Source organism: Culex quinquefasciatus, chromosome 2 (assembly GCF_015732765.1).
Source record: "Culex quinquefasciatus strain JHB chromosome 2, VPISU_Cqui_1.0_pri_paternal, whole genome shotgun sequence".
Lineage (NCBI taxonomy): Eukaryota > Metazoa > Arthropoda > Insecta > Diptera > Culicidae > Culex > Culex quinquefasciatus.
Window position 1 is genome coordinate 144,231,159 of NC_051862.1, and position 13,716 is coordinate 144,244,874.

The 13,716-nt window shown below is 40.3% G+C and overlaps 1 protein-coding gene across 4 annotated transcripts in view; it reads left to right on the forward strand.

The window, feature by feature from the left end:
- Positions 1-13,716, forward strand: part of LOC6044558 (multidrug resistance-associated protein 1) — a 55,911-nt gene that overhangs the window by 11,846 nt on the left and 30,349 nt on the right. For 2 of the 4 annotated variants that reach the window (XM_038252800.1, XM_038252799.1), the window contains exons 2-8: positions 62-300; positions 750-2,342; positions 2,767-2,913; positions 5,700-5,784; positions 5,846-6,816; positions 6,875-7,082; positions 11,482-11,702. In XM_038252800.1, coding sequence (XP_038108728.1) covers positions 256-300; positions 750-2,342; positions 2,767-2,913; positions 5,700-5,784; positions 5,846-6,816; positions 6,875-7,082; positions 11,482-11,702 — 3,270 coding nt within the window. In that variant the 5' untranslated portion in view covers positions 62-255. Of the gene's footprint in view, positions 1-61; positions 301-749; positions 2,343-2,766; positions 2,914-5,699; positions 5,785-5,845; positions 6,817-6,874; positions 7,083-7,364; positions 7,586-11,481; positions 11,703-13,716 lie in introns of all 4 variants that reach the window. The other 2 variants (XM_038252802.1, XM_038252801.1) reach the window with 2 other exon arrangements.

The following is a 13,716-nucleotide window of genomic DNA, read 5'->3' on the forward strand; positions in this document are numbered from 1 at the left end:
CTGATTTTAAAGCAAGCCCAGCATCAAATCACTAATTTATTTTACTTTTCATTCATTTCAGACGGTACTTAATCAACGTGACGTCATCGTTTTTTGCACACAGTAACTCAAACCCCATTTTGCGTGTGCTTGTCCCGTTACCCAACGCACACTTGTTGCCCCCCCGTGGGTGGTGGTGGTGGAACTCATCGAACTCACCGCTGCTGGCACCAAACTGACGGTCGGACGGCAGACATTGCATTTCGGGCAACCAAAATGGAAGCTCATCCGATGGACGAGTTTTGCGGATCCAAATTTTGGGTAAGTAACGGCGTTTGAACGCACTTAAACTACTGTCATACGGTTAGTAACGGTGGAAAGTACGCGGGGAATGTAAAGTTACATGGAATTTCACGTGAAATGTGCTGGAATTTATGTTGATTAGTCACGTCGGGTTTCGCATGAATGAGCGGAAATTTGACAGCTAGCGACACTCGCCGAGGGGTGATGCAAAAGGCTGGCTGGAGATAACGGGATCTCTCGTGAGTGACGCGGCCGGCAGGCCGGGTTTGTTTATGTTTTGATTGTGCGGCGTGCAACAGCTGGGACTTGGCAGGCCGGCATTTTTAAATGCCAATATTTACGAGCTTCAAGGAGCGGGAGTTTTACGAACGCATTCAGCTGGAATAAACGTGTTGAAAGAATATTGAATAGCCGCTTGAAGAAGCGCAAATAAAAACATTTTTTAAATCATATTTCTGTATTTGCAGGATTCCAACGTGACATGGTACACGGAAGACCCGGACCTGACGCCATGCTTTCAGCAGACCGTGCTCGTGTGGGCGCCGTGCACCTTCCTGTGGGCCTTTTCCGTCATCGAGCTGTGGTACCTGCGCAGGAGTCGCAACCGAGACGTGCCCTGGAGCTGGGTCAACCTGGCGAAGCTGGGCGTGGTCGGTCTGCTGGTGGCGCTGACGCTGGCCGATCTGATCAAGGCGTTCACCAAGCAGGGTCCGGTGGAAGCCGTGTACTTCTACACGCCCGTTATTAAGATCGCGACGTTTGTGTTTGCCGCCGCCCTTATCTACCTCAACAAGTTCTACGGCATGCGGACGTCCGGTTTGTTGTTCCTGTTCTGGTTCCTGCTGACGGTTTGCAGCATCCCAAGGTGTCGAACGGAGATCCGTGGCCACCAGAGCCGCACCGAGTCGGATCCGTGGGCCGAGTATCAGTTCGTGAGCTTTATGATTTTCTTCGCCGCATCGTGCGTAATGTTCCTGTTGAATTTCTTCATCGACAAACCACCGCGAGAAACGAAGTATGAGATTACCGACAAAGACTGCCCCGAGCTGTCGGCTACGTTCCCCTCGCGCTTGGTGTTCGGGTGGTTCGACAAACTAGCGTGGACGGGCTTTAAGAAGCCACTGGAAAATGACGACCTGTGGAACATGAAGCCGGAAGACGCCTCGAAGGAAGTTTCGCCGCTGTTTTTGAAGTACTGGAACGAAACGCTCGAGAAGACGTATCAGACGCGAGATGTGGACGACGTTACCAGTTCTGCTAGCTACAAGAAACAATCGGCTCAAGTGGACTTCAAAACCAAAAAGACAAAGAAGATCGCGTCCATTTTGCCCGCTCTGGTGAAGGCATTTGGACCGACGTTTGCGTTCGGATCGTTTCTGAAGCTGGGACAGGATTTGCTGACCTTCGCCTCGCCGCAGATTCTTCGACTAATCATCAATTTCGTCGCCGGAGATGAGCCGCTGTGGAAGGGAATTTTCTACGCCCTGCTCTTGTTCATGGTTGCCGGAACGCAGACTCTGCTTCTCGCCCAGTACTTCAACCGGATGTTCTTCGTAGGACTTCGCATCCGTACGGCTCTGATCAGTTCCATCTATCGGAAGGCGTTGATCATCTCGAACAGTGCCCGCAAGTCATCGACGGTCGGCGAGATCGTCAACCTGATGTCGGTGGACGCGCAACGCTTCATGGACCTCACCACGTACATCAACATGCTGTGGAGTGCCCCGCTGCAGATCGCCCTGGCGCTCTTCTTCCTGTGGGAAATTCTCGGCCCGTCCGTGCTGGCCGGTCTCGCCGTCATGATCATCCTCATCCCCGTCAACGGTGTCATCGCGAACAAAATCAAAACGCTGCAGATCAAGCAGATGAAGAACAAGGACGAGCGTGTCAAGCTGATGAACGAGGTGCTCAGCGGAATTAAGGTGCTCAAACTGTACGCTTGGGAGCCCAGCTTCGAGCAGCAAATCCTGAAGATCCGTGACAAAGAAGTAAAGGTGCTCAAGTCCGCTGCCTACCTCAACGCGGGAACGTCCTTCATCTGGTCCTGCGCCCCTTTCCTGGTAATGTATCCCTTTCATGTTTTATGCTTCCAACCCCAAAAATCAAGCCTCTTCCTCTAAAAAAAAACCAACAACCAATTCGATTCAAACCAAAGGTCTCCCTCATCACCTTTACCGTGTACCTCCTGTCCGACGACAGCCACGTGCTCACGCCGGTGACGGCCTTCGTTTGCCTCACGCTGTTCGACATTCTCAAACTTCCACTGGTTCTCCTGCCCATGTTGGTCGTTTACATTGTTCAGGTAAACACGGCGCTCGGTAAAGGTTCAACATTCAGGTGGATGATTTCACAATTGGCTTGCAAAGAGGAAGAGGAAACAGTCTTAATGTTAGTTCTCTAACCAATATTGTTTTTGCTCTCCCCCCGCCAATCATCGTGCTCTAACAAAAATCGCCACAAACAAACACACGCACACATTAAAAGGTGTCATTGGTCACATTCGCAACCTACGTCCTGGTGGATGAGAATAACGTCCTGGACGCCACTACGGCGTTCGTCTCGCTGGCACTCTTCAACATCCTTCGGTTTCCGCTCTCGATGTTGCCTATGCTCATCTCTAACATGGTGCAAGTAAGTTATACAAAAGGCAAGCTAGCATTTTGGTTGCGCGTTTAGGATTAAGATTAGAAATAAGTAAAAATGCTTGGAATGGCTTCTAAACTGTAGAAACAGTGAATGTGGGAATTCACTTTGCATTTGTTTAACTGCTTAAGAGTATGGAAAGTATTAAGCAAGTAATACTAGTTTAACTATCAGCAATTCAGCGATTTTGTGCAAATTTGGCCTGAGATCCTTAGCGAACATAATTAAAAACTCATTTATGGGACCCGTTTAGCTCGCCGTTTCGATGTCGAGGACAACAAATCATTTGAAGTTCAAAAAATAAGCAACGAAGCAATTAAAATTGAAATTAAATTAAAAAGTATACTTAAGTGAAAAAACATGCAAGATTTCGCTTCGTTTGATAATATTGAAAATTATGAAAATTTGAGTATTTTCGAAAAAATACGGTATTTTGTGGAAATTTGTGTATTTTACAAAAAAAAAAAATCTAATAAAAGTGAACAAGCATAAAAAGTTTCGCTTCGTTTGAAATTGAGCATTTACAAAGTATACAGTACCTTGTGAAAATTTTAGAATATTTATATTTTAAAAGTTGGGCCGTTGCAAATATTTCTCAAAGTAAAGTAAAGTAAAGTCCAAAATAGGGTCATGTACCCTATATATTGTTATGGTAGGATGAAGTCAATTTTGATTTTAAAAATGAGTTATTGTCCGTTATCGTCGATAAGATTATAACCGGCAGAATGATCAAAATAACATCCCGACGATAACAATTATCGTTATCAATAGACGTTTACATTATCGAAGGGGTTACATACATGCAAAATGGCAATAATGTCAGAGGTTGGTTTGAGCACACACTCAAACTTTTTTTAAATCTGTTTTTTCATCTATTAAAAATACAAATATGAAGTCATTTGGTTGTACCACTGCCGAGCTACAGCTATTTGAAGTTAGCAGTTTCAAAAAACGGGTGCCACGGTATGAATCCTCATTAATCCGCTGCCGTGTGCATGACGATGGCTGATTTTCGAAAAGTTTATTAAAAAAAAGATAAAAAGTTTTTGATTTTTTTTTAATCCTATCTCGGGATATCGTGGCACCCACTGCGTGAAGTGCGGTGAATCACACCTATCTGAGGCGTGCGCACTGCCATGCAAAGTGGACTTGGGGGACTAGACAGAGCAAACCAAGGCGCGCATCAAGTGCGCCAACTGTGGAGGCAACCATACCAGCAACTACCGTGGATGCAGTGCACGGAAAAACTACCTCGAGGAGCAGGAAAAGAGGAAGAAGAAAGCACCAGTGTCACCGAACGTAACGGTTCCCGCGGACAACTAAGCGTTCCCTTCTGGATGGGGGCGATCGTTTGCCAGCGTGGTCGCTGCCGTTGGCGGCAATGCGGCCTAGCAAGAAATCACCGGGGAAGATCTCTTCACCCTGCCGGAGTTCTTAGCTCTCGCGGGGGAGATGATGACGCGGTTTCGGACCTGCCGTTAAAAGGCGGAGCAATTTCTGGCCCTTGGGGAGCTAATGATCAAGCACATCTACAAAGGATAAAATACTGTGATTTAGTGATAAGCTTTTTCTCTTCCTTTCCCCTTTCCTTTGCAATTTTAGCAAGTTTTTTTTTAATTTTTCTTGCTTTTGTTAGTGCCTTACTTATAGAAATAATTGTTCCAAAATGGAATATGATGCAGCACACAGCTGAAAAGAACTCCAAAACTCTGTTATGAATTGCAAAAGAACTGATTGTACCTCGATTATTCACTAATAAAACCGAATTGAATTGAATAATTTGAATTGTTATTTTTAATATTGCGATAAACAGTAAAACATTCGATAAATTTTCATTTTTGCAGTCAAACGTCAAAAAACAAAAACAAACCAAATTGGCCGAGGGGTCAATGGATACAAAAATAAAGTGTAATATTTTTTTTAAGTTTTTGTGAAATTTCAAGTCACGATTTAAGAAAACTTAAAAAAGCGACCAACTCAGCGTCGATGATCTCTTCACGCTTCCCGAGTTTTCGCTCTTGCTGGAGAGATGCTCACGCGCTTTCGTGTCTGCGAAACAAGGCAGAACAATTCCAAGCTCTCAGTGAGCTGATGCTGAAATACATCTACAACGGATAAGCTGTCTTTTGCAGCGAAGTTTTCCGACGTTAATAGACTAAACATATTGTGATTTAGTTTTAGACTTTTATATGTGTACCCTTTTCATTAGCGAATCTCGAAGGGTTTTTACTAAATCCTTGGTTAGAACATCCAAAGAATATCTAAATGAGCTACAGAATAAACCATAGCTGAAACACCAAAACTCATTACAGGTTATAAAAAGACGAAATGGTGAAAAGATTTATTTTTAATAATAATTGAAATTGAATTGAAATTAATAAGGCCTTCGTTTTGAAAAGGTAAAAAAGCCATTTAAAATACTTGCAGAAGTAAATTTAAAACTTCGCGCTAGGTCGAATGTTGATCTCTTTAGGTCCAAAATATTTCTGCGGGCGGCAATATTTAAAATTCGCGCGCGTTTATACGACCGCATGTATTTAAATGGTCGCATGACAGCCGCAGAACAAATTTTTGCCTGTTGTCAAAGGTTATTTTGAAATGAGTGAGAGCTTGGTTTAATAGGTCTAAAATAGGAACGTCTTTCTTTTTTATTTATTTTAACAAGATATATAAACTAGTTTTATGCTGTAACTAATCTTATCATGCTATCAAAACGCAGTCATAGCTCAGTTTGGGAGACAAACGATTCAACACCTCTTCTTTCCACTCCCCAGACCAGCGTTTCGGTGAAACGTATCAACCGTTTCCTGAACCAAGAAGAACTGGACCCGGAAAACGTGCAGCACGACGAGAAGGAGTGTAAGTTGGTTCACTTTTTAAGTCCTTTAATTTTGATTAATAACTTTTGTTTCACTCACAGCTTGTCCGCTGGTCATCGAGAACGGTGTCTTTTCGTGGGGTGGCGAAGAAACCACCCTCAAGAACATCAACATGAAGGTGGAAAAGAACGAGCTGGTTGCGATCGTCGGTACGGTTGGTTCGGGCAAGAGTTCCGTGCTGTCGGCGTTCCTGGGCGAGATGGACAAGGTCTCCGGGCGGGTCAACACGGTGGGGCGGATCGCTTACGTGAGCCAGCAGGCGTGGATTCAGAACGCGACGCTGCAGGACAACATTCTGTTTGGCAAGCCGATGGACGCCAAGCGGTACCACAAAGTGATTGCGGCGTGCGCGTTGAAGCCGGACATTGAGATGCTGCCGGGGGGTGATCAGACGGAAATCGGGGAGAAGGGAATTAATTTGTCTGGAGGGCAGAAGCAACGCGTTTCGCTGGCTCGGGCGGTTTACAACGATGCGGATATTTACTTCTTGGACGACCCGCTGAGCGCAGTTGATTCGCACGTTGGAAAGCACATCTTTGAGCAGGTTATTGGGGCGAATGGATTGCTGGCGAAGAAGACGCGGGTGTTGGTAACGCACGGCATCACTTATCTGCCGAATACGAACGAGATTTACGTGCTGAAGGACGGGGAAGTGTCCGAGTCCGGGTCGTACCAGGCGTTGATGGATAAGAAGGGTGCCTTTGCGGAGTTTTTGATCCAGCACCTGCAGGAGGTCAACGAAGAGGAGGAAGACATTGACGAAATCAAGGCACAGCTGGAGTCGGGCGTGAGTAACGAGGAGTTGAAGCACAAGCTGGAGCGGGCGATTAGTCGGCGATCGCGCAGTGGAAGCACTTCGGATGGTGGATCTGGCAATGAATCGTACTCGCGGCAGGCGTCCGACATTGGCGGAAGCAACTCTAGCTTGAGGAAGCGCACGCCGGAAAAGAAGGCCGTCGAGGAACCGTCGAAGAACAAGTTGATCGAAAAGGAGACGTCGGAAACGGGAAGTGTGAGTATTGTCTTCATTCTTTGTGTTTTAATAAGTTGATCGAATTCCCCTTTCACAGGTCAAATGGGAGGTTTACAAGCACTACCTGAAGAGCATCGGACTGACGCTGTCGGTGGCCACGGTCTTCTTGAACATGGTGTTCCAGGGCTTCTCGATCGGTTCCAACCTGTGGCTGTCGCGCTGGTCCACGGATGCTGCGGCCGAGAACGACACCAGCGTGCGGGACATGTACCTCGGAGTGTACGGCGCGTTCGGTGCTGGACAAGGTAAGGCCTATCCTGCCGAAAGTGGCGCGATTCCATTGTCTTTAACCTTCAAAATTTCCCCCACCAAGAGATGTTTTCCCGAAAAGCGGGAAACCCTTTTACAGACAGAGAAGGAACAAAATCTCGCCCACACTTACACTTTTTCACGCTCTCTTTCGTTGCTGAACACCCTACCCCCCACCCACCCCACTCAAACGCACTGACACCACAAACACTGACCTAATCTGGTATTAATCCTTCCCGCCACAACTTTTTATTTCTGTTTTCCCTCCCCTTCCTTAGTTCTGGCTCAGTTTATTGGCTCACTAACCTTCGCGCTGGGCGCTTTACTCGCGGCGAAAGCTATGCATGAAGCCTTACTCACGTATGTTCTCAGGTGGCCGATGGCATCGTTCGATACGACGCCGCAGGGCCGCATCCTGAACCGGTTCTCGAAGGACGTCGACACGGTGGACAATGTTCTGCCGCAGCTCGTGCGCTCCTTTTTGGCCATGTTGTTTTCGGTAATTTTGTTGTGCCAGCCAGCCAGGCCAGGCCACTTTGCCACTAATATTTGTGTTCGTGTTTGTTTCGTTTTCGTTGTCCTCCCATTGAGCAATTGGCTAGATTTTCGAGAGTTCGACAAATTTGGTGTATTCTTTTTTATTTGGATGAAACTTAGTGCAAATTCTCCTACATCAAATCAAACCATAGCGAAGTGGTTTCAAAAATGCTATATTTATTTCTGTTAACGATCAATATAAGTCAATAATCTATTCTCCAAGTTTGGTCCAAATCGATGAAGGTCGAGTCCAAAATTGCACTTAGTTGACACCGAATTACCCATGTACAGGCCAGACTCGATTTTCCGAAGTCCTCGCAAAATGTTCACTTCCGAGGCTCCAAAGCGATTTAAGAATTTTAAATCCAAGACGGCGGTGATGAAATACAATAAACTCAGCTCTCACGAACGTTGTTCCACAAAATTTAAGTATTTTCAAAAATATTTTTTGTAGAAAAGTTGTAAATACATTGTAGAAAGTTTCTCATTGCAATGTATTATAAATTAAGTATTACAAAAACGATATTTTGAACGAAAATCTTTCTCAACTGTATAATTAAGGCCTTCCTTAAAAAATAAAATAATATCAAATAATAAAAATGGATCACACGCAACTTCCGGCCTTCATTTTTTATCAAAATAAATTAAGTATAATTAAATATTTGAGTAATACATGTGCAGAAAACCTGTTTTTTATATGAAGCCAACACATTTTTTTGAAGAAACACAATTTAAATGGACCGATGTCAGCTTGTAAACAAGCATCCTGGAGTAAGGTAAAAATTTACTGAATTTATCGGTGAAAATTTGGTTTTCGTATTAGGGCAGTTCTCTACAAAATCGGTCTTATTTAATTAATTTTAGTTTTTGTTGTTTTTATCCAGCTGAAACTTTTTTGGTGCCTTCGGTATGCCCAAAGAAGCCATTTTGCATCATTAGTTTGTCCATTTTCCATACAAATTTGGCAGCTGTCCATACAAAAATGATGCATGAAAATTCAAAAATCTGTATCTTTTGAAGGATTTTTTTGATCGATTTGGTGTCTTGGGCAAAGTTGTAGGTATGGATATGGACTACACTGAAAAAAATGATACACGGTAAAAAAAGGTGATTTTTAATTTAATTTTTTGTCACTAAAACTCGATTTGCAAAAAAACACTATTTTTATTTTTTTTATTTGTTTTAGAGGACATAAAATGCCAACTTTTCAGAAATTTCCAGAATGGGCAAAAAATCTTTGACCGAGTTATGATTTTTTGAATCAATACAGATTTTTTCAAAAGATCGAATATTGGTCGCAAATTAAAAAAAAAATGAAAAACTGCGACTATCTTCAAAAAAGTTACCTAAAAAGGGTTATAACTTGAAAACGGTGCACTTTATCAAAAATTCACTAAAGTACTTTTTGATTGCAAATTCGATTTACATCGAAAAATGAAGTTGAAAAATTTTTGCGACCAATATTCGATTTTTTGAAAAAATCTGTATTGATTCAAAAAATCATAACTCGGTCAAAGATTTTTTGCCCATTCTGGAAATTTCTGAAAAGTTGGCATTTTATGTCCTCTAAAACATATTAAAAAAAGTGTTTTTTTGCAAATCGAGTTTTAGTGACAAAAAGTTAAATTAAAAATCACCAATTTTTTTAACCGTGTATTTTTTTAGTATAGTCCATATCCATACCTACAACTTTGCCGAAGACACCAAATCGATCAAAAAATTCCCTCAAATGATACAGATTTTTGAATTTTCACATATCATTTTTGTATGGACAGCTGCCAAATTTGTATAGAAAATTATATGGACAAACTAATGATGCAAAATGGCTTCTTTGGGCATACCGAAGGCACCAAAAAAGTTTCAGCCGGATTAAAAAATACAAATAAAATCGAATGACCGAAATCTCAGAGAATTGCTCAACTATTAATGCAATATTTAAACTCTCAAATGCACCCCTGTATAATTTTACAATTTTAGTTTTAAAAGGTGGTTTTTTCCCTTTCCCTATTTTTTCTATTTTTTATATTTTATCACCATCTTGTTCTGCAGACAGTTTGACATAAAAATCACTGAAAACCTCAAAGTTAAATGAACTTTTGACGAGAAACAGCGATTTTACTAAAAAAAGTGTGATTTTGCGAAGTAATAAAAATAAAAATACATGGAAATAAACAGAGCTGTTCTAGCGAAATGCAACCTGAAATAAGTATTTGACCAGAATAGTTGCAGAATTCTGAGTAAAAAAAATTTTTTAGAAAATTGTCCAAAAGAAGGGGGTGCCAAAAAAGTGGGATCGTAAAATCGGTACAAAACTTTAGATTTCTCTTAACTATTGATTAGGCCGTCACAAAAAAATGAAAAGTTGTCAAATCTTTGGTGCTCCTAGAATGATAGATTAGGATGTCAGGAACAATGTTTTCATACATTAAAAAATCCCAAAAATGGTTTACAACTCACGCGCGTAACAATCATACTAAAGTCATCCAAATTTGGTCGCCTTGGGCTTGAAGTTATAGTTTAATGTCCCCTGAACAAATTCCTGTACAGACATGGTCCATAAAAGCTTGTGTTTGAGCATTGCAGGGCGTTTTTGGGAGAAACATTTGTATTTTTTAGCTAAAAAATATCAAAAATCACTCCCCAAAACAAGCCAAAAAAAATTGCAGCCAAAAATAATGCATTCAGCTTTTAGGAAATTTTACGGAGATCATTTTGCTTTTTTGAACATTCAATTTATATCAACGCAAAGCCGAGATATTGGCATTTTAGTGAACAAAAAGTGAAGAATTTTCAAAATTCTTGGTATATAAGCGTTTTTAACATAAAACATGGGCTACTATGATTACAAACGAGAAGGCATATATTTTGGATATTTTTATTTTGCTCGCTCAAACCCAAGGCGACCAAATTTGAATGACTTTAGTATGATTGTTACGCACATTTCTGAAAAAATACTCGGAAAATGCACTTTTTTCATTCAAGCTCCGCGCGCGAGTTGTAAACCATTTTTGGGTTTTTTTGTTGTATAAAAACATTGTTCCTGACATCATAATCTATTATGAGCCTCAAAGATTTGACATTTTTTTGGGACGCCCTACTTTTGATAGATGAAATTTCTTCCAAGTCCAAAACGGTGAATACCAAAACGGAGAGTCCATAAGTGTACTCAGTTGACATAAAATGATGGAAAAATATTAATCTTGGTCGGTTTAAAAAATACAATTAATAAAATTTTAAATTTTAAGTCATCAAAATAAATTATCATGGATGTTATATCAGCATGTCTTTCAATGTTTCTCTGTTGTCAAGAATATTTCTGAAAATGTTATTCGCGTCGTTAGCCTGCGATAACAAAATGATTTTTGCTTTGCAAATTTTGAAAAAATCAATGTAAAGCATTAAACGCAAAATCCGTTTTTAGACATTTTGGTTGACCAAAGGGTCAAATGAATGGGATCCAGAGTTTGCATTTGGACGTGATCGTGTTATCTTGGCGCACGTCGTTTTTTGACGATAAATACAATAATTTTGCAGCGTACACTAAGTTTCATCCAAGTAACACAAAAATAATGTTATGAAAATTAAATTTGTGAAAATAATCCATTGCTCCCCTACCGTTTGGCCTCCTAGCTGCACAAATTCCTTTTATCGAAGCTTTTTCTCATCACCTCCACCCTCTCTCTCTCTCTCTCTTTCTCATTTCCAAGCCGCCCCCATCGCGCACAGTATTGCATGCAATTTCTTCTGTTGTTTTCAAAACTAACCACTAAATTAAGAATCGCGAATCGCAAAATTTCAACTAAAAAACCCCCCGAAATAACAAAAAATTAAAACAAATCTCCCCCTCCACCACTCAAGTGTTGACCACGTTCGCGGCGTCGATCTCGTTTGCGCTCGGGGCGCTCAAAGCGTCCCACGAGATGCACGTGATCCTGCTCCGCCACGTGCTGCGCTGGCCGATGGAGCTGTTCGACACGACCCCGTTGGGGCGGGTGTTGAACCGGTTCGCCAAGGAGGTGGACGTCATCGACAACACGCTGCCCTCGGTGGTGCGCGCCTGTCTCGTCATGATTTTCGGGGTAATTTTTTTTTCCGACAGTGATTGCAATTTCTCTTTTTTTCGCGTTTGAATTTATAGTTTTTTTTTTTTTAATTTTTTTTATTGTTTTGCGAGAGTAGAGAGTCACTCGAAAAATTGTAGGAATGCATGCACTACTGTAGAGGGAATACTCATTGGCAATATTGAAGAAAAATAGTTTCAAAATCACTTTCAACTTTTAAATTTCACAGTCGTACCGATTTGTTCAAGTTTTCAGTTTTTTGCAGATCTAGTGTTTTTTTATTTTTATTTTTTTTTATTGAAACACAATTAGCTAAAACTCTAGATATGTACGTCAAAATTGTTGATTTTAGGTCAAAATTTCCAAAAAATCAACGGAATAATCTATTTCACTACTGGTTGAAACGGTAAGGCCGATCTAAAAAATAATGAAAAATTTAGGTCAAATTTGTTTTCAGGCACTGGAGATTCGATTATCTGAAGTGTATTTTTTATTTAAGACCTTCGGATAATCGAGTCTAGACTGTAATATTTATGTTTTAATATGTAAGTCATTGGCTTTCGACTTATTTGGGAAACTGAACTCCTGTTTGAGTTTTAAAATTAGAAAATAATGACAGATTTTTCAAACATCCGAAATTTCAACCGACCAACTAAATTTCTGCGCAGGCATTACTCGAGGGGAAGCATGAACTTTGGGGTCCCCTAAAACACATTCAATTTGGGTTTTCCAAATATTTAGACGGAGCCAAAAAGGTTTTCTCAAAAGTGTGTATGGAGAATTAGTGCGGTTGTGCATATTGCATGCAATTTGTGGATTTTATGGAAGAGCGACGAACTTCCCTTATTCTGCATACAAATTTTCGAAAGAAAAACCATTTGGCCCTGTGTTGAAAATTCAAGATGCACGTGTTTTTGGGGACCTAAAAGTTCATGCATTCATGGAAAATTTGCAATATGGGTATCAAACTAAGCGAAATTGTGTATGCTTTTTCACCTTATTAATGTTTTTTTTGGAAAATAATAAATTTCACAAAATACCGTATTTTCCCGAAAACGCATTTTTGCATATATATTGCATTTTTTTATTTAAGTACTTGAGAAAAAATATGGTATTTTGCGAAAATCTACTAAATATTTACAAAAAAAACTTATCAAGTGAAAAAGCATACAAAATTTTGATTCGTTTGATACCCATATTGCAGATTTAAGAAAATTGAGTACTTTCGAAAAAATCTGGAGCAACATTTGAAAAGGGCGCATAAGCATTTTGAAAGCTACGACTATTTTGCAAGTTGCAAGGCAACAGGCAACTCTTCAACAAAACCCGCAGTGTTGACAGGTAGCCGTGGAGGCCAGCTTTAGTTTTTTTTCGAGTTTTGTTAACAAGTTACGTATTGTTTAAGAATTTGCAAAATAGTTCTAGCTGTCAAAATGCTTATCCGCCCTATTCTCGTGTTGCTCCAGAAATATGGTATTTTGTGAATATTTTAGTATTTTCAAAAGAAAACATTAATAAGGAGAAAAAGTATATAATATTTCGCTTCGTTTGATACCCATATTGAAATTTATGAATATTTTAGTATTTTCAAAAAACGCTTTATTTTGTGAAAATTTTAGTATTTAAAAAAACTCTAATGAAGTGAAAAAGCATTAAAATTTCGCTTCTTTTGAAACCCGTATTGCTAATTATGAAAATGTGAGTACTTTCGAAAAAATACGACATTTTGTGATCAATTTTGAGCATTTATGCTTTGAAACTTATTTCATTTTCAAAAAATACATTCTTGTTTTCATTGGAAATTCAGCACGATTTGGTTAAATTAAGTCGATTTTAGAAAGATTTAAAAAATGAGTTATCGTCCATTATCGGGAGCCAAGGTTGTTTATCGATAAAATTATCGTCGAGAATATTATCGTCTAACGATAATCTACCTTTATCGTTATTTCAATGATTCTATCGGTGATAATCGTTATAACGATTATATTATCGACGATAATTTTATCGATTAACAACCTTGATTCCCAAAAAA